Below are 19,311 nucleotides of genomic sequence, written 5' to 3' on the forward strand. Positions count from 1 at the left end.
TGATATGAATAAAAAATTTTTATAAAAAATAAATATTTGCCGATGGTAATTTTCGGGGTTGAAAATAAAAATTTAATGATCAGCGAAAATAACTAAAATTGAAGTTACAACTCGATAGCCAATAGAATCACTGCTGCATAAAACAAATTTTTTATATACAACCTCTCTGTACTGTTATTATTTTTGAAATAATTCATTGAATTTTAATAAAATGTTACCGCGCAAATTTTCTGCCCATTAACGTCTATTTAAACAAAAATTTAATTACCAAAACAACTCACATTAAACGGATCCCTGTTTTTTCCGAATACAACCCAAGTTTTTTTTTTTTTTTTTAAATAGCTTTTGTTAAATCTGAAAAGTACCACCGGCTCTGTTATTGCAATTTCAAATCTCCCAGGATTAAATTCACAAAAAGCGCAATAAAAAAATAATAAATTAAATTCCAATTAAAAATATAAAAATAGTCAGACTTTTAATTATTTCTTCTAGCAGAAATTGACGGATTAAAAATTTTCAGGATTAGATTTGGTAGTTTACCGTACCGACATAACCGAAATTATAAACAAAGCGTTTTCCGAGTCGGCTCGACGTAACCGTAATGCGCTAATTAAAAAATTGAATAATTAATAGGCGTCAGTCTTTGAGAAAGAGTTTAGTGGGTGTTTTCTGAATGCACGTCCAACTTCTTTGCCCATTACTTGTATCGAGTTTCTACACGTAACCACTTCTAACAGGCCAAGTTAATTAACAGGCACGTTTATAAGTTTCTGTTTAATGTTAGTCACCGCAATTCAGGCCAAACATTTATAAAACTTTCCTACTATTATTATTATTATTATTATTATTATTATTATTATTATTATTATTATTATTATTATTTTCTTTTCAATTTCTTGAATTATATTTTCATTACTATTTTTGCTCCCTACTGAAATCCGGTTGTCAAACAGACAAAAATTTATTTTATTTCCGGGCTTACATCGGTTTTAGTAAAACTCAATATTTTCGTAAGCGATTTAAAAATAAATAATCCAAAACAATATTTATACTGAGTTTAAAAAAAAAATTTATGAGAAATTGAATTTGACGTTAAATTTTAAAAATTTTTTCAGGGAACAAAAATAATATTTTTAAAACTTTCTCATCTTGCACTTAATCAGTGTACACTGTTTAACATTCTCGCGTGTTTCGACGAAATTTACCCCGGTTACAATCCCGATAGGCTCTATAATTATTCTGTTTTATCTTCATCGTAGTTGGTTGGGAAGCTACGGCCACTAGTATTAACCATACAGCAATACAGTATTTGCACTTGAGCGCACATACATTGTTGTGTTTTAACAAACGGTGAAAATCCACTTTTTGTTAAAAAAGATCGCGTTTCTTTCACTCGCTCACTCACTCACTCTTTCTCGAGCTCCTTAAATTTTTTGCCAATTCTAAAGTTAGAAAGTTCAAGTGGAAATTCAATAAATCTCGTAAACGTTGAATAATTTTTTTTTTCCCATTCTCCTTTTCAAGTCAACAAGTTACGTGAATGAATAGACACTAAATTGAATCTCAATTTACGAGAATCAATGTGTGTATGCGAAAAAAGTAAATAAAATCATATATTAAAATTTTAAATCAATGTCAATATATAAATATAAATGCGGCGGTTCGTTTTGTCCCTCGGGGAAAATCCCAATCATTAAACTGTTTTTTTTTTATGCTTTACTTCTCACTCACCAAATAATTATATCATATTAATGTGACCGTCATAATAAAACGTCATCTGTGGCAAAACATGCCGTCAGAAAAAATCATTAAAAAAGTCGGAAATTTTTTTCATATTCAATATATATGACAAGTATTTAAAATGTATAGTAATTCCCAATTGAAAAAAGGGATTTGTTAAAATTTACGTCAACTCAGTATACGGAAAGAAAATTATGGAAACGGTTTCCATAATTCTATAAAATTTTTTCCTATACCAACATAGGAATTATCACCATAAATTATGGGAGCAGCTCCTATAATTATGAGAATGTTACCCATAACGTTATAGGAATGGTTCGTTGGGAAATATTATTAAATATAAAAACAAAAATTAAAACATTGAAAAAAAAATTCATATTTTGCAAAAACATTAAAATTTTTAATAAAATTTTTTTTTTAAACAAATTTAGCGTCGAAGAAGCTTCATTTGAATCTCTCCATATCATGAGGGAAATTTCTACACTATTTTGCAAAAAAATATTTTTATGATATTATGGGAATGGTTCCCATAATATTATGGAAATAGTTCCTATAATGGTAGGGAAACGGTGGCGTCTGAAGGTTTACCTAAAGTTTACAAGTCCAATGATATTCATGCTTGTAAACTTTGATTACTTGAATTTGGTTATTTTTAGTTATTTGTCAGTTTTCAATCAGTAATCTATCGGTCATCAATCAGTCATCTCGATGGAAAGTCTATAGAAAGTGTCTGGGAAGTGTATGAGAAGTGTCTTTCAGACACATTTCGACCAGATAGCTACCTGTCAAAAACTTACCAAAAAACATTAATTTCACATAATAAAACATTTCAATTAATAACAACATAATTTTTTTTTTTTTACTTTTTTTTTTTTCTTAATATTCCCATATATTATGGGAACCATCCCTATAATAGTATGGGTACAATTCCTATACCATTATGAGAACTATTCCTATAATGCATAGCAAAAGTTCCCATAATTTTCTTTCCGTGTAGTCGGACAAAATTTTTAATTAAATTATAAAAGAAAAATTTTTTAGCATATATTAGATACCGAAAATTTCGGGTGACCCATTTCTCCCGGTATAAATTTTGCTCCCTTGTATAAGAAAAAATTTAAAAAAAATATAATGGCATATTTTTTGTCTCAGCTTATTCTCCGCTACGTATAAATAGTTATTTAACATTTAAGAGAATATAAACTGACCAATTGACATTTGAGATTTTTTTTTCGATACTAAATAAACACAGTCCTGATCTCAGTTATGCTTATAAATATATATTTTATTCATTTATGCAAAATTCATTCACGGAATTTGAGTTTTTACAATCTCTTATTCCACAGACTTTATCACGAATTTATTTACATTGCAATGTACAAATATTGTTCGATAAATTTATTTATAAAATAGAAGTGCACTTGTTTAGTATCGATATTGTGTACGTTTACAATTGTTATTTTTTTGGTTTATTTTTCATTTTTATTTTTATTTTTATTCGTAAACTTAATGGGGTGGAAAGGAATATTATATGAATATCTTTGTTCATACTTTTGGTCGGTTTCTTTCTTCAATGTTTTTTTTTTTATTTTTTCATTTTAATGCCTAATAAAATATAACATAAATTCAAAACGTATTAAAGTACTGGGAAAATAGCCAGAGGCAGTGCTTTGAAATTGAGAATATCAAAGTCAGCGAGAATCTCTCGAGACCACGGAAAAGTTAGTGGCATCCCTGAGAAGATACGAGAATAACTATATCTCAACATCTCTCTATACTTAATGCTCGACCTAAACCTAAGTTTGTTAATTTTCGGTTCAAGTTTACGAGTCCGCTTATGTTTGCATACCCGAAAAATAATTTACGATCAGCTATTTCGCTTTTTTGTTCTCCAACTATTCAATTAATAAAATTTTTCATTTACTATTAATATCATATTTTTACTAAAATATATCACAGTAGAAAAGCGTGTGTTAAAATTACATCAGCGTTGAATTTTTAACACTTTTGTGTGCCAATTTAACACACAGTATTTTTCTTGTTTAAACTGCCGCAATCGATTGATTTTTCAACACACAAAATAAGTAGCACTTTTTATATGTTACGGTCAAATCAACACACAAAATATGTTAGAAATAATCCCGACCATCACAAAAGAATTCTTGGCAAATTTGTTACTTTTAACATATACGCGTGTAACTTTTTCAACACTCACGACATGTTAATTAACATATTTTAAAATATATAAATACCCATACAAAAAATTAAGAATCGGCCCATTTCTAGGTCGTGAATGGCTGCCAATTTTCAAGCATTGGCCGAAGATCGGCTACATATCTGATTATAACGGTATGCCAAGCATGGCAGTCGCAAGCATTGGCCAAAGCTTGGTATCAAGAGCACGATGATTCACCATGCACGGGCCAGTATAGTCAGCCATTTATTGGCCAATCATTGCAAACCAGGCATCGGCCGATCCATGGGAAAATTTCGAAGCTCGGCGACTTTGTATGGGTAAGTGTAAAACGTTCGTTTTCCACACGATATGTGTTGATTTTGACGAACCTTTTTTTACTTTGTAGTTATCGCCATTTCAAAATTCCCCATACGTAAAAATATGTATCCGGGATATATTCGGACGCATCTAAACATATGGTGCATACATGAGACACATTTAATTTTGACCGGATATATATTTTTGTTGTATGGGTCATTGTTTAAGTTCCAAAAATACTTTTAAAAAATGAGTCCTGCGGATCTAAAATTACTTGAAATAAATAACGCTTTGAAATCCGAAGAGGAATGAAAAATAGGCACTTCATTTTGTTCAACAATGTTCTATATAATGTTTGTAAATTTTTGGTCTAACAATTTTTTTTTTGCATTGAAATCAAAATCAATTCAAATGCCAGGATTGAATTTCAGGAGGAAAAAGGCGTGGGTTCGATCCCAACAGAGTTCTGTTCGACTTTTTGTTTAAAAATGTATTTTTAGTGTAATGATATCAATTAAAGTCAAATATCACAATTAAATATCACGTATGTAAAATGAGAATTATTAAATAATAATGAATCCATATATAGAAAATTAAGTAAAATGGAAAATTAACAGTCTATGTTAATAATACGGATACGTGGAATCGAATGAGCTCATTTGGCCTTTGGGATTTTAACGTGATTACAATAACTTTTTGTATCATGAAAATGATTTCGAGTTACATTTTTGATGTATTGAAAAATGCTATTAAAATTAATCTCAAATAAATTTATTTGGATGCTGAAAAAAAAGTTTATTCGTACATATTGTCCGAATTATTTTTTTTACAATATGAACAAAATTATTTGTATTCAAACTTTAACAGAAGTATACAAAATACCAAAAAAGCGAAAAAATAGTGAACGCTAAAAAAAAATTTTTTTCTATAACTAACAGTAACGTATAATCTATCACATTAAAGTTAGCAGACATTTGAAATTTAATTAAATTTTTTTAACAGATAAATAATAAAAGAAAAATATTTCTAAAAAAATGCACATGTAGAAAATTTGATAAATTAAACGTGTAATTTTTCAAAATATTTTTTTGAATACTTATTTTTTTGTCAGAAAAATCCAAATATTGTTAAATGCCTGTTAACTTTATTGTCATACGTAATCTCAGCAAATTAAACAACAAAATATTATCCTTTTATTCATTTGCAACAATTTCGGATCACCCCCTTTCAATTCGCCCTCAAGGAACGCGATTATTTGATTGCTTCGATTGACATAAGAAATTTTGGTGAAGCAAAAGGCGGATGTTTTATTAAAATTAAGTCGGTAGCAGAGGTTATTTATCCTCGTTAGGAAAAACAAAACGTGACTTACCCTCTCGCCTGAGCAGGACCAAGAGCAGCAGTAGAACCAAATCCATCGCCGGAGGTTTCACAAGCCTATCCTTCCGCGTCGTGTCGCTCCAATAAATTCCTCCCTTCGTCGGCAGAATTTATCACGATCCGCCAATTTTCCTCCTCGTTACAACTTTTTTCGCTTCAATCATAAACGTCAATGATTACTACACAGCACCGTGTACTCACAGAGCCCCCCAGCGGATGCGTCACTCCCACACCTGCTCTTCATTCTCAGTAAATGATGTATCCCTCGTAATTTGGTGGACTGACTTCATTTGGGTTATTGATTCCATCCGTGAAATTTGTTTCTCAGTTTGATGAAAGAGTTTGTTCGTGTCAATTCGATTAAGCGTTTCTATCTCGATTATTGGCAGACAGACCCGTGTAGCGCAGTAGGCCAGCTAACTCCCCAATTCACCGCTGAAACACACCCCCTGTCCGAGGGGTTGTACAACTTAATTGCTGTCACATTGTTATTCCACTGTCAATTAAATTTAATGACTACATTGAGTTACACCTCGACCGTTATCTACACTGAAAAAAATAATCGCTAGCTGCTAGCGATTTTTTTCGCTAGCAGCTAGCGATTTTTAATCGTTAGCTGCAAGCGATTATTTCGCTAGCGGCTAGCGATTTTTTCTTTAGCAGCTAGCGATTTTTAATCGTTAGCTGCAAACGATTATTTCGCTAGTGGCTAGCGATTTTTTCTTTAGCAGCTAGCGATTAAAAATCGCTTGCTGCAAGCGATTATTTCGCTAGCTGCTAGCGATTTTTTCGCTAGCAGGTAGCGATTAAAAATCGCTTGCTGGAAGCGATTTTTTCGCTAGCTGGAAGCGATTTTTTCTTTAGCAGGGAGCGATTAAAAATCGCTTGCTGGAAGCGATTTTTTCGCTAGCGGGTAGCGATTAAAAATCGCTTGCTGGAAGCGATTTTTTCGCTAGCGGGTAGCGATTAAAAATCGCTTGCTGGAAGCGATTTTTTCTTTAGCAGGGAGCGATTAAAAATACTGTTTTTATCATTAAAATATATATATATATATATGAATATATGTATATATATATATATATATATATATATAAATATATATATATAAATATATATATATATATATATATTTATATATATATATATATATATATATATATATATATAAATATATATATATAAATATATATATATATATATATATATATATATATATATATATATATATATATATATATATGAATATATAAATATATATTTATATATGAATATGTATATTTATAAATTTATTTAACTGATAAAAATAGTATTTTTAATCGCTCCCTGCTAAAGAAAAAATCGCTTCCAGCAAGCGATTTTTAATCGCTACCCGCTAGCGAAAAAATCGCTTCCAGCAAGCGATTTTTAATCGCTCCCTGCTAAAGAAAAAATCGCTTCCAGCTAGCGAAAAAATCGCTTCCAGCAAGCGATTTTTAATTGCTACCCGCTAGCGAAAAAATCGCTTCCAGCAAGCGATTTTTAATCGCTACCTGCTAGCGAAAAAATCGCTAGCAGCTAGCGAAATAATCGCTTGCAGCAAGCGATTTTTAATCGCTAGCTGCTAAAGAAAAAATCGCTAGCCGCTAGCGAAATAATCGCTTGCAGCTAACGATTAAAAATCGCTAGCTGCTAAAGAAAAAATCGCTAGCCGCTAGCGAAATAATCGCTTGCAGCTAACGATTAAAAATCGCTAGCTGCTAAAGAAAAAATCGCTAGCCGCTAGCGAAATAATCGCTTGCAGCTAACGATTAAAAATCGCTAGCTGCTAACGAAAAAAATCGCTAGCAGCTAGCGATTATTTTTTTCAGTGTAGAGACCACAAGTGTGATCATTTTTGCATAACGATCGAAATTTTTTTTTATTTCTTTCAAATTATTTTCTTTTTCTTTGAATTATTTATTATTCAATTTACATGACTTTAATCGATAATTATAATATTAATGATAATGATTTTAGTATAAGAAAGGACCGAGCAAAATCGACACGCAAATTTTTTTTGAAATTTTTTTTTTACTATCACTTGACAATTGGATTAAAAATTTTTATTTGTAACTTTAATTTCTAGTCAATTAGCATAATTTTTAAATTAAAAAAAAAAAAAATACATTTTTTGCAACAGTCCCATTTTATCCGAAAATGGAGAAAAAAAATCAGTACTATTTTTTTTTTAATTTTTGAAACAAAGTAATTTGAGTTGCGTATCCGCTCACAAATTCGTCAAATTTCTCTAGTGTTCCAGAAAATTTAAACAAAATTTCGATAATATTTCATGAAATTCTATGACCATCAGAAAAACTTTAAAAAACAACCGTAACTTCATTCAAAACCCTAAAAATAACAACAATAACACTGAATAAAATTTTTTACCTTGGATTGAAAATAAAAAAAAATTTAATAAATTATAATACTCTAGATACTGACGGTAGAATTGTTTTGTTTGTATAATAAACTAAAAAAAAATTTTAAAAAACTAGGACACTCGGAAGATATACATTGATAGTGTACTATGAAGAAGCAATTTGCATAGCCACAGTCAAAGTAATAAATTACATAAATATATATATAGAATGCCAAGTGTATACTGTACTGTATAGTTTACTATTCAGAGTATTTGCAAAGACGAATTGAGGCAAAAAAGATACTCGGCAAATAAATAGGTAATAACCTGCATACATAAAAAACATACATATCTATTATAAAGTACTGATGGTGAGCATAAATGAAACGAACAGAAAAATATAATAGGTGAATCGAAGCGCGAAATGACATACGTTAAATCCCATGTTGTAAAACCTACTAAACCGTCGGAGGATACTTTCAATGCAACTTGTTGCGAGTTTCCCGGTGCCATTTTGCTTTTATACACCCTGAAACATTCACACATGTATATATATATACTTACATGTATATGTATATGTATATACATTTATCGGCAGTAATACGCGTGTAATGTATGCGTAAGTGTATCAGCGAGCGCACTAAAACCAATGGGTTGTGTGAAAGATACTTGCCACTCTAATTTGTATCATTACAAATAGCTTCGTCATTATATTATCCGTTTTATTGTTCTATTAAAACTTACACATGTATTATACCCTACATACATAGTCATCCATAAAGCTCCATTATAGAGGTAATGACATCTCCATTAAAACTATTAAATGCCTCATTCATTAACGGAATAATAAATTACATAAAAATAATTTGTCACCAAATTGATTATTTGACGTCAATTAATTAATCAACACATAAAATATTAATCGTTATTTATTTATAATCCTTGGAGTATTTTTTTATGTTAATAAAATTAAACCACTGATTATATTTATTTATGTAAATTTATATAATTAGGCACAGTAATAAATATGACCATGAATTTTATAATTGATATCCACAATCCACGTTTTATATACACATTTAAAAACACTGGTTAAAAAAATAAATATTTATTATTTTAATCACTGTAATTAAATTCGGATGGTGTGACGGTTGACGAGCTCGCGGATAAACGATACACCCGAGCACGTGGTACAGAACGCAGGAGGGAGAGTTTACGTCGCGAGTGGCCGATGCCGACTACGAAAGCTTCTCTTCGCGCTGTTTTAACACGGCTTGTGGGTTTAACACCTGCGCACATGCGCACTTTAAGTTGGTTTAGAAGTGGTGAAGTAGGTACAGTACACAGAACGGGATTATGCATCCTGTATCCTGCATCTACATCCTGGCTGACGAGTGCTGGAACACCAGCGTTAGAGAGTCTCTGACACGTAAAACCTGCATCAAGTTTACACATTCCTCGGATATTGGGGATCATCTGCGTAAACATCAGTTTCCTGTTTAATTGTACTCATGCTTTGCGGTCGAATTATTTAGTTTCGATATTTATTAGTGGGCTACCGGAGACTTGATTTTGCAGACTGAGACTCAAACTTTTGTAGATAAGTTATTTAAAAAATGTTACTTGGGTACTTAATTAACAATTGAGATGATTTAATTGTCTGGAATACTAAACTGGAAATTGTTCAGTTTTAATTTAAAAATTTGCTTTGAAAATTATGAGCCTTTGGTTCATTACGCAGGTTCGCTGATATTGAATTTGAATATAAAGACAATGAAAATATAAGAAAGGTGTGAAACAATAAATAAATATGCAATAATGATCTTTGAATTATTTTCTTTCGACACAAATGAGTGAGATACAAAGAAAATGATAAGTATTATTTTTCTATCAAAGAAAATTAAATTATTGACGGGCAGAGGAAAAAAAAAAAAAATTTAATAAACATTCATCAAAAGTACAATTCAATAAACTATAAGGTGGAAATAAAATGTTCCTACAATGGAAGATGATTATTTTTTATTACATTATAATTAAGTTATGCTAATATTAAATTAAATTGATGATCGTAGTTTTTCAATTTTTTGTCGAAGCAATATAAGAATTTAGACAGTGTCATATCACTCCCCCCTCCCCATTTGACGTTTAGTCATAAGTCGAAAAATAGATTTGCCTTGTGACTTTTTAGGGTTTTTGTTACTAGAAGACATCATAATGAACAAAAAATGTTTACATTGTGAGGAGTTATTCCTAACAGGAGCCAAGATACGGGCCACTCTGTATAAAACTACATAGAGGTCATTCTTATCCATCCTCTTTGGCCTGATCGGTCGTCATAAGTGACAAATAAAATTTTTCTCAGGACTTTTTGAGGTTTCTCCTACTACAGGACACCATAAGGAACAAAAAACGTTATTATTGTGTAGGATTATTCCCAACAGGCCAAAAGTTACGGGCTACTCTTCATAAAAATATACAGACAGTGTCATCTGCCCGCATCTGCCCGACGTCGATTACTCGAAAAATAAATTTGTCTCAGGACATTTCAAAGTTTCTCCTACTACAGGACACCATAAGGAACAAAAAACGTTTATATTGTGTTGGATTATTCCCAACAGGGCAAAAGTTACGGGCTACTCTTCATAAAAATACATAGACAGTGGCATCTCCACCCATCTGCATTTATCCTCATATGGGTCATGGGTCAAAAATAAATTTTTCTCAGGACTTTTTGTGGTCTTTCCTACTACAGGACACCATAAGGAACAAAAAACGTTTATATTGTGTTGGGTTATTCCCAACAGGGCAAGAGTTATGGGCTACTCTTCAAAAGAATTCATACTGGCATCTCCACCCATCTCCACCCATGTCCACCCATCCTTATTTGGATCGAAACTCAAAAAATAAATTTTTCTCAGGACTTTTTGTGGTCTTTCCTACTACAGGACACCATAAGGAACAAGAAACGTTTATATTGTGTTGGGTTATTCCCAACAGGGCAAGAGTTATGGGCTACTCTTCAAAAGAATTCATACTGGCATCTCCACCCATCTCCACCCATGTCCACCCATCCTTATTTGGATCGAAACTCAAAAAATAAATTTTTCTCAGGACTTTTTGTGGTCTTTCCTACTACAGGACACCATAAGGAACAAGAAACGTTTATATTGTGTTGGGTTATTCCCAACAGGGCAAGAGTTATGGGCTACTCTTCAAAAGAATTCATACTGGCATCTCCACCCATCTCCACCCATGTCCACCCATCCTTATTTGGATCGAAACTCAAAAAATAAATTTTTCTCAGGACTTTTTGTGGTCTTTCCTACTACAGGACACCATGAGGAACAAAAAACGTTTATATTGTGTTGGGTTATTCCCAACAGGGCAAGAGTTATGGGCTACTCTTCAAAAGAATTCATACTGGCATCTCCACCCATCTCCACCCATGTCCACCCATCCTTATTTGGATCGAAACTCAAAAAATAAATTTTTCTCAGGACTTTTTGTGGTCTTTCCTACTACAGGACACCATAAGGAACAAGAAACGTTTATATTGTGTTGGGTTATTCCCAACAGGGCAAGAGTTATGGGCTACTCTTCAAAAGAATTCATACTGGCATCTCCACCCATCTCCACCCATGTCCACCCATGTCTACCCATCCTTATTTGGATCGAAACTCAAAAAATAAATTTTTCTCAGGACTTTTTGTGGTCTTTCCTACTACAGGACACCATGAGGAACAAGAAACGTTTATATTGTGTTGGGTTATTCCCAACAGGGCAGGAGTTATGGGCTACTCTTCAAAAGAATTCATACTGGCATCTCTACCCATCTCCACCCATGTCCACCCATCCTTATTTGGATCGAAACTCAAAAAATAAATTTTTCTCAGGACTTTTTGTGGTCTTTCCTACTACAGGACACCATAAGGAACAAGAAACGTTTATATTGTGTTGGGTTATTCCCAACAGGGCAAGAGTTATGGGCTACTCTTCAAAAGAATTCATACTGGCATCTCCACCCATCTCCACCCATGTCCACCCATGTCTACCCATCCTTATTTGGATCGAAACTCAAAAAATAAATTTTTCTCAGGACTTTTTGTGGTCTTTCCTACTACAGGACACCATGAGGAACAAAAAACGTTTATATTGTGTTGGGTTATTCCCAACAGGGCAAGAGTTATGGGCTACTCTTCAAAAGAATTCATACTGGCATCTCCACCCATCTCCACCCATGTCCACCCATCCTTATTTGGATCGAAACTCAAAAAATAAATTTTTCTCAGGACTTTTTGTGGTCTTTCCTACTACAGGACACCATAAGGAACAAGAAACGTTTATATTGTGTTGGGTTATTCCCAACAGGGCAAGAGTTATGGGCTACTCTTCAAAAGAATTCATACTGGCATCTCCACCCATCTCCACCCATGTCCACCCATGTCTACCCATCCTTATTTGGATCGAAACTCAAAAAATAAATTTTTCTCAGGACTTTTTGTGGTCTTTCCTACTACAGGACACCATGAGGAACAAAAAACGTTTATATTGTGTTGGGTTATTCCCAACAGGGCAAGAGTTATGGGCTACTCTTCAAAAGAATTCATACTGGCATCTCCACCCATCTCCACCCATGTCCACCCATCCTTATTTGGATCGAAACTCAAAAAATAAATTTTTCTCAGGACTTTTTGTGGTCTTTCCTACTACAGGACACCATGAGGAACAAAAAACGTTTATATTGTGTTGGGTTATTCCCAACAGGGCAAGAGTTATGGGCTACTCTTCAAAAGAATTCATACTGGCATCTCCACCCATCTCCACCCATGTCCACCCATCCTTATTTGGATCGAAACTCAAAAAATAAATTTTTCTCAGGACTTTTTGTGGTCTTTCCTACTACAGGACACCATAAGGAACAAGAAACGTTTATATTGTGTTGGGTTATTCCCAACAGGGCAAGAGTTATGGGCTACTCTTCAAAAGAATTCATACTGGCATCTCCACCCATCTCCACCCATGTCCACCCATGTCTACCCATCCTTATTTGGATCGAAACTCAAAAAATAAATTTTTCTCAGGACTTTTTGTGGTCTTTCCTACTACAGGACACCATGAGGAACAAAAAACGTTTATATTGTGTTGGGTTATTCCCAACAGGGCAAGAGTTATGGGCTACTCTTCAAAAGAATTCATACTGGCATCTCCACCCATCTCCACCCATGTCCACCCATCCTTATTTGGATCGAAACTCAAAAAATAAATTTTTCTCAGGACTTTTTGTGGTCTTTCCTACTACAGGACACCATAAGGAACAAAAAACGTTTATATTGTGTTGGGTTATTCTCAACAGGGCAAGAGTTATTGGCTACTCTTCAAAAGAATTCATACTGGCATCTCCACCCATCTCCACCCATGTCCACCCATGTCCACCCATCCTTATTTGGATCGAAACTCAAAAAATAAATTTTTCTCAGGACTTTTTGTGGTCTTTCCTACTACAGGACACCATGAGGAACAAGAAACGTTTATATTGTGTTGGGTTATTCCCAACAGGGCAGGAGTTATGGGCTACTCTTCAAAAGAATTCATACTGGCATCTCCACCCATCTCCACCCATGTCCACCCATGTCCACCCATCCTTATTTGGATCGAAACTCAAAAAATAAATTTTTCTCAGGACTTCTGTGGTCGTTCCTACTACAGGACACCATAAGGAACAAAAAACGTTTATATTGTGTTGGGTTACCCAACAGGGCAAGAGTTATGGGCTACTCTTCAAAAGAATTCATACTGGCATCTCCACCCATCTCCACCCATGTCCACCCATGTCTACCCATCCTTATTTGGATCAAAACTCAAAAAATAAATTTTTCTCAGGACTTTTTGTGGTCGTTCCTACTACAGGACACCATAAGGAAAAAAAAACGTTTATATTGTGTTGGGTTATTCCCAACAGGGCAAGAGTTATGGGCTACTCTTCAAAAGAATTCATACTGGCATCTCCACCCATCTCCACCCATGTCCACCCATGTCTACCCATCCTTATTTGGATCAAAACTCAAAAAATAAATTTTTCTCAGGACTTCTGTGGTCGTTCCTACTACAGGACACCATAAGGAACAAAAAACGTTTATATTGTGTTGGGTTATTCCCAACAGGGCAAGAGTTATGGGCTACTCTTCAAAAGAATTCATACTGGCATCTCCACCCATCTCCACCCATGTCCACCCATGTCTACCCATCCTTATTTGGATCGAAACTCAAAAAATAAATTTTTCTCAGGACTTTTTGTGGTCTTTCCTACTACAGGACACCATAAGGAACAAGAAACGTTTATATTGTGTTGGGTTATTCCCAACAGGGCAAGAGTTATGGGCTACTCTTCAAAAGAATTCATACTGGCATCTCCACCCATCTCCACCCATGTCCACCCATGTCTACCCATCCTTATTTGGATCGAAACTCAAAAAATAAATTTTTCTCAGGACTTTTTGTGGTCTTTCCTACTACAGGACACCATGAGGAACAAGAAACGTTTATATTGTGTTGGGTTATTCCCAACAGGGCAGGAGTTATGAGCTACTCTTCAAAAGAATTCATACTGGCATCTCCACCCATCTCCACCCATGTCCACCCATCCTTATTTGGATCGAAACTCAAAAAATAAATTTTTCTCAGGACTTTTTGTGGTCTTTCCTACTACAGGACACCATAAGGAACAAGAAACGTTTATATTGTGTTGGGTTATTCCCAACAGGGCAAGAGTTATGGGCTACTCTTCAAAAGAATTCATACTGGCATCTCCACCCATCTCCACCCATGTCCACCCATGTCTACCCATCCTTATTTGGATCGAAACTCAAAAAATAAATTTTTCTCAGGACTTTTTGTGGTCTTTCCTACTACAGGACACCATGAGGAACAAAAAACGTTTATATTGTGTTGGGTTATTCCCAACAGGGCAAGAGTTATGGGCTACTCTTCAAAAGAATTCATACTGGCATCTCCACCCATCTCCACCCATGTCCACCCATGTCTACCCATCCTTATTTGGATCAAAACTCAAAAAATAAATTTTTCTCAGGACTTTTTGTGGTCGTTCCTACTACAGGACACCATAAGGAAAAAAAAACGTTTATATTGTGTTGGGTTATTCCCAACAGGGCAAGAGTTATGGGCTACTCTTCAAAAGAATTCATACTGGCATCTCCACCCATCTCCACCCATGTCCACCCATGTCTACCCATCCTTATTTGGATCAAAACTCAAAAAATAAATTTTTCTCAGGACTTTTTGTGGTCGTTCCTACTACAGGACACCATAAGGAACAAAAAACGTTTATATTGTGTTGGGTTATTCCCAACAGGGCAGGAGTTATGGGCTACTCTTCAAAAGAATTCATACTGGCATCTCCACCCATCTCCACCCATGTCCACCCATGTCTACCCATCCTTATTTGGATCAAAACTCAAAAAATAAATTTTTCTCAGGACTTCTGTGGTCGTTCCTACTACAGGACACCATAAGGAACAAAAAACGTTTATATTGTGTTGGGTTATTCCCAACAGGGCAAGAGTTATGGGCTACTCTTCAAAAGAATTCATACTGGCATCTCCACCCATCTCCACCCATGTCCACCCATGTCTACCCATCCTTATTTGGATCGAAACTCAAAAAATAAATTTTTCTCAGGACTTTTTGTGGTCTTTCCTACTACAGGACACCATGAGGAACAAAAAACGTTTATATTGTGTTGGGTTATTCCCAACAGGGCAAGAGTTATGGGCTACTCTTCAAAAGAATTCATACTGGCATCTCCACCCATCTCCACCCATGTCCACCCATCCTTATTTGGATCGAAACTCAAAAAATAAATTTTTCTCAGGACTTTTTGTGGTCTTTCCTACTACAGGACACCATAAGGAACAAAAAACGTTTATATTGTGTTGGGTTATTCTCAACAGGGCAAGAGTTATTGGCTACTCTTCAAAAGAATTCATACTGGCATCTCCACCCATCTCCACCCATGTCCACCCATCCTTATTTGGATCGAAACTCAAAAAATAAATTTTTCTCAGGACTTTTTGTGGTCTTTCCTACTACAGGACACCATAAGGAACAAAAAACGTTTATATTGTGTTGGGTTATTCCCAACAGGGCAAGAGTTATGGGCTACTCTTCAAAAGAATTCATACTGGCATCTCCACCCATCTCCACCCATGTCCACCCATGTCTACCCATCCTTATTTGGATCAAAACTCAAAAAATAAATTTTTCTCAGGACTTCTGTGGTCGTTCCTACTACAGGACACCATAAGGAACAAAAAACGTTTATATTGTGTTGGGTTATTCCCAACAGGGCAAGAGTTATGGGCTACTCTTCAAAAGAATTCATACTGGCATCTCCACCCATCTCCACCCATGTCCACCCATGTCTACCCATCCTTATTTGGATCAAAACTCAAAAAATAAATTTTTCTCAGGACTTTTTGTGGTCGTTCCTACTACAGGACACCATAAGGAACAAGAAACGTTTATATTGTGTTGGGTTATTCCCAACAGGGCAGGAGTTATGGGCTACTCTTCAAAAGAATTCATACTGGCATCTCCACCCATCTCCACCCATGTCCACCCATCCTTATTTGGATCGAAACTCAAAAAATAAATTTTTCTCAGGACTTCTGTGGTCGTTCCTACTACAGGACACCATAAGGAACAAAAAACGTTTATATTGTGTTGGGTTACCCAACAGGGCAAGAGTTATGGGCTACTCTTCAAAAGAATTCATACTGGCATCTCCACCCATCTCCACCCATGTCCACCCATGTCTACCCATCCTTATTTGGATCAAAACTCAAAAAATAAATTTTTCTCAGGACTTTTTGTGGTCGTTCCTACTACAGGACACCATAAGGAAAAAAAAACGTTTATATTGTGTTGGGTTATTCCCAACAGGGCAAGAGTTATGGGCTACTCTTCAAAAGAATTCATACTGGCATCTCCACCCATCTCCACCCATGTCCACCCATGTCTACCCATCCTTATTTGGATCAAAACTCAAAAAATAAATTTTTCTCAGGACTTTTTGTGGTCGTTCCTACTACAGGACACCATAAGGAACAAAAAACGTTTATATTGTGTTGGGTTATTCCCAACAGGGCAGGAGTTATGGGCTACTCTTCAAAAGAATTCATACTGGCATCTCCACCCATCTCCACCCATGTCCACCCATGTCTACCCATCCTTATTTGGATCAAAACTCAAAAAATAAATTTTTCTCAGGACTTCTGTGGTCGTTCCTACTACAGGACACCATAAGGAACAAAAAACGTTTATATTGTGTTGGGTTACCCAACAGGGCAAGAGTTATGGGCTACTCTTCAAAAGAATTCATACTGGCATCTCCACCCATCTCCACCCATGTCCACCCATGTCTACCCATCCTTATTTGGATCAAAACTCAAAAAATAAATTTTTCTCAGGACTTTTTGTGGTCGTTCCTACTACAGGACACCATAAGGAAAAAAAAACGTTTATATTGTGTTGGGTTATTCCCAACAGGGCAAGAGTTATGGGCTACTCTTCAAAAGAATTCATACTGGCATCTCCACCCATCTCCACCCATGTCCACCCATGTCTACCCATCCTTATTTGGATCAAAACTCAAAAAATAAATTTTTCTCAGGACTTTTTGTGGTCGTTCCTACTACAGGACACCATAAGGAACAAAAAACGTTTATATTGTGTTGGGTTATTCCCAACAGGGCAGGAGTTATGGGCTACTCTTCAAAAGAATTCATACTGGCATCTCCACCCATCTCCACCCATGTCCACCCATGTCTACCCATCCTTATTTGGATCAAAACTCAAAAAATAAATTTTTCTCAGGACTTCTGTGGTCGTTCCTACTACAGGACACCATAAGGAACAAAAAACGTTTATATTGTGTTGGGTTACCCAACAGGGCAAGAGTTATGGGCTACTCTTCAAAAGAATTCATACTGGCATCTCCACCCATCTCCACCCATGTCCACCCATGTCTACCCATCCTTATTTGGATCAAAACTCAAAAAATAAATTTTTCTCAGGACTTTTTGTGGTCGTTCCTACTACAGGACACCATAAGGAAAAAAAAACGTTTATATTGTGTTGGGTTATTCCCAACAGGGCAAGAGTTATGGGCTACTCTTCAAAAGAATTCATACTGGCATCTCCACCCATCTCCACCCATGTCCACCCATGTCTACCCATCCTTATTTGGATCAAAACTCAAAAAATAAATTTTTCTCAGGACTTTTTGTGGTCGTTCCTACTACAGGACACCATAAGGAACAAAAAACGTTTATATTGTGTTGGGTTATTCCCAACAGGGCAGGAGTTATGGGCTACTCTTCAAAAGAATTCATACTGGCATCTCCACCCATCTCCACCCATGTCCACCCATGTCTACCCATCCTTATTTGGATCAAAACTCAAAAAATAAATTTTTCTCAGGACTTCTGTGGTCGTTCCTACTACAGGACACCATAAGGAACAAAAAACGTTTATATTGTGTTGGGTTACCCAACAGGGCAAGAGTTATGGGCTACTCTTCAAAAGAATTCATACTGGCATCTCCACCCATCTCCACCCATGTCCACCCATGTCTACCCATCCTTATTTGGATCAAAACTCAAAAAATAAATTTTTCTCAGGACTTTTTGTGGTCGTTCCTACTACAGGACACCATAAGGAAAAAAAAACGTTTATATTGTGTTGGGTTATTCCCAACAGGGCAAGAGTTATGGGCTACTCTTCAAAAGAATTCATACTGGCATCTCCACCCATCTCCACCCATGTCCACCCATGTCTACCCATCCTTATTTGGATCAAAACTCAAAAAATAAATTTTTCTCAGGACTTTTTGTGGTCGTTCCTACTACAGGACACCATAAGGAACAAAAAACGTTTATATTGTGTTGGGTTATTCCCAACAGGGCAGGAGTTATGGGCTACTCTTCAAAAGAATTCATACTGGCATCTCCACCCATCTCCACCCATGTCCACCCATGTCTACCCATCCTTATTTGGATCAAAACTCAAAAAATAAATTTTTCTCAGGACTTCTGTGGTCGTTCCTACTACAGGACACCATAAGGAACAAAAAACGTTTATATTGTGTTGGGTTACCCAACAGGGCAAGAGTTATGGGCTACTCTTCAAAAGAATTCATACTGGCATCTCCACCCATCTCCACCCATGTCCACCCATGTCTACCCATCCTTATTTGGATCAAAACTCAAAAAATAAATTTTTCTCAGGACTTTTTGTGGTCGTT

The 19,311-nt window shown here is 35.3% G+C and overlaps 1 protein-coding gene across 3 annotated transcripts in view; it reads right to left on the bottom strand.

The window, feature by feature from the left end:
- The window catches only part of LOC130678600 (uncharacterized), a 128,297-nt gene that overhangs the window by 42,933 nt on the left and 66,053 nt on the right, over positions 1-19,311 (bottom strand). The window contains exons 1-2 of one of the 3 annotated variants that reach the window (XM_057485925.1): positions 8,736-9,219; positions 5,607-6,063 (exon numbers count right to left, since the gene is read on the bottom strand). In XM_057485925.1, the coding sequence (XP_057341908.1) occupies positions 5,607-5,652 (46 nt within the window). In that variant the 5' untranslated portion in view covers positions 5,653-6,063; positions 8,736-9,219. Of the gene's footprint in view, positions 1-5,606; positions 6,064-8,555; positions 9,220-19,311 lie in introns of those variants that run through there. The other 2 variants (XM_057485923.1, XM_057485924.1) reach the window with 2 other exon arrangements.

Source organism: Microplitis mediator, chromosome 2, assembly GCF_029852145.1.
Source record: "Microplitis mediator isolate UGA2020A chromosome 2, iyMicMedi2.1, whole genome shotgun sequence".
In the NCBI taxonomy this organism is placed as follows: domain Eukaryota; kingdom Metazoa; phylum Arthropoda; class Insecta; order Hymenoptera; family Braconidae; genus Microplitis; species Microplitis mediator.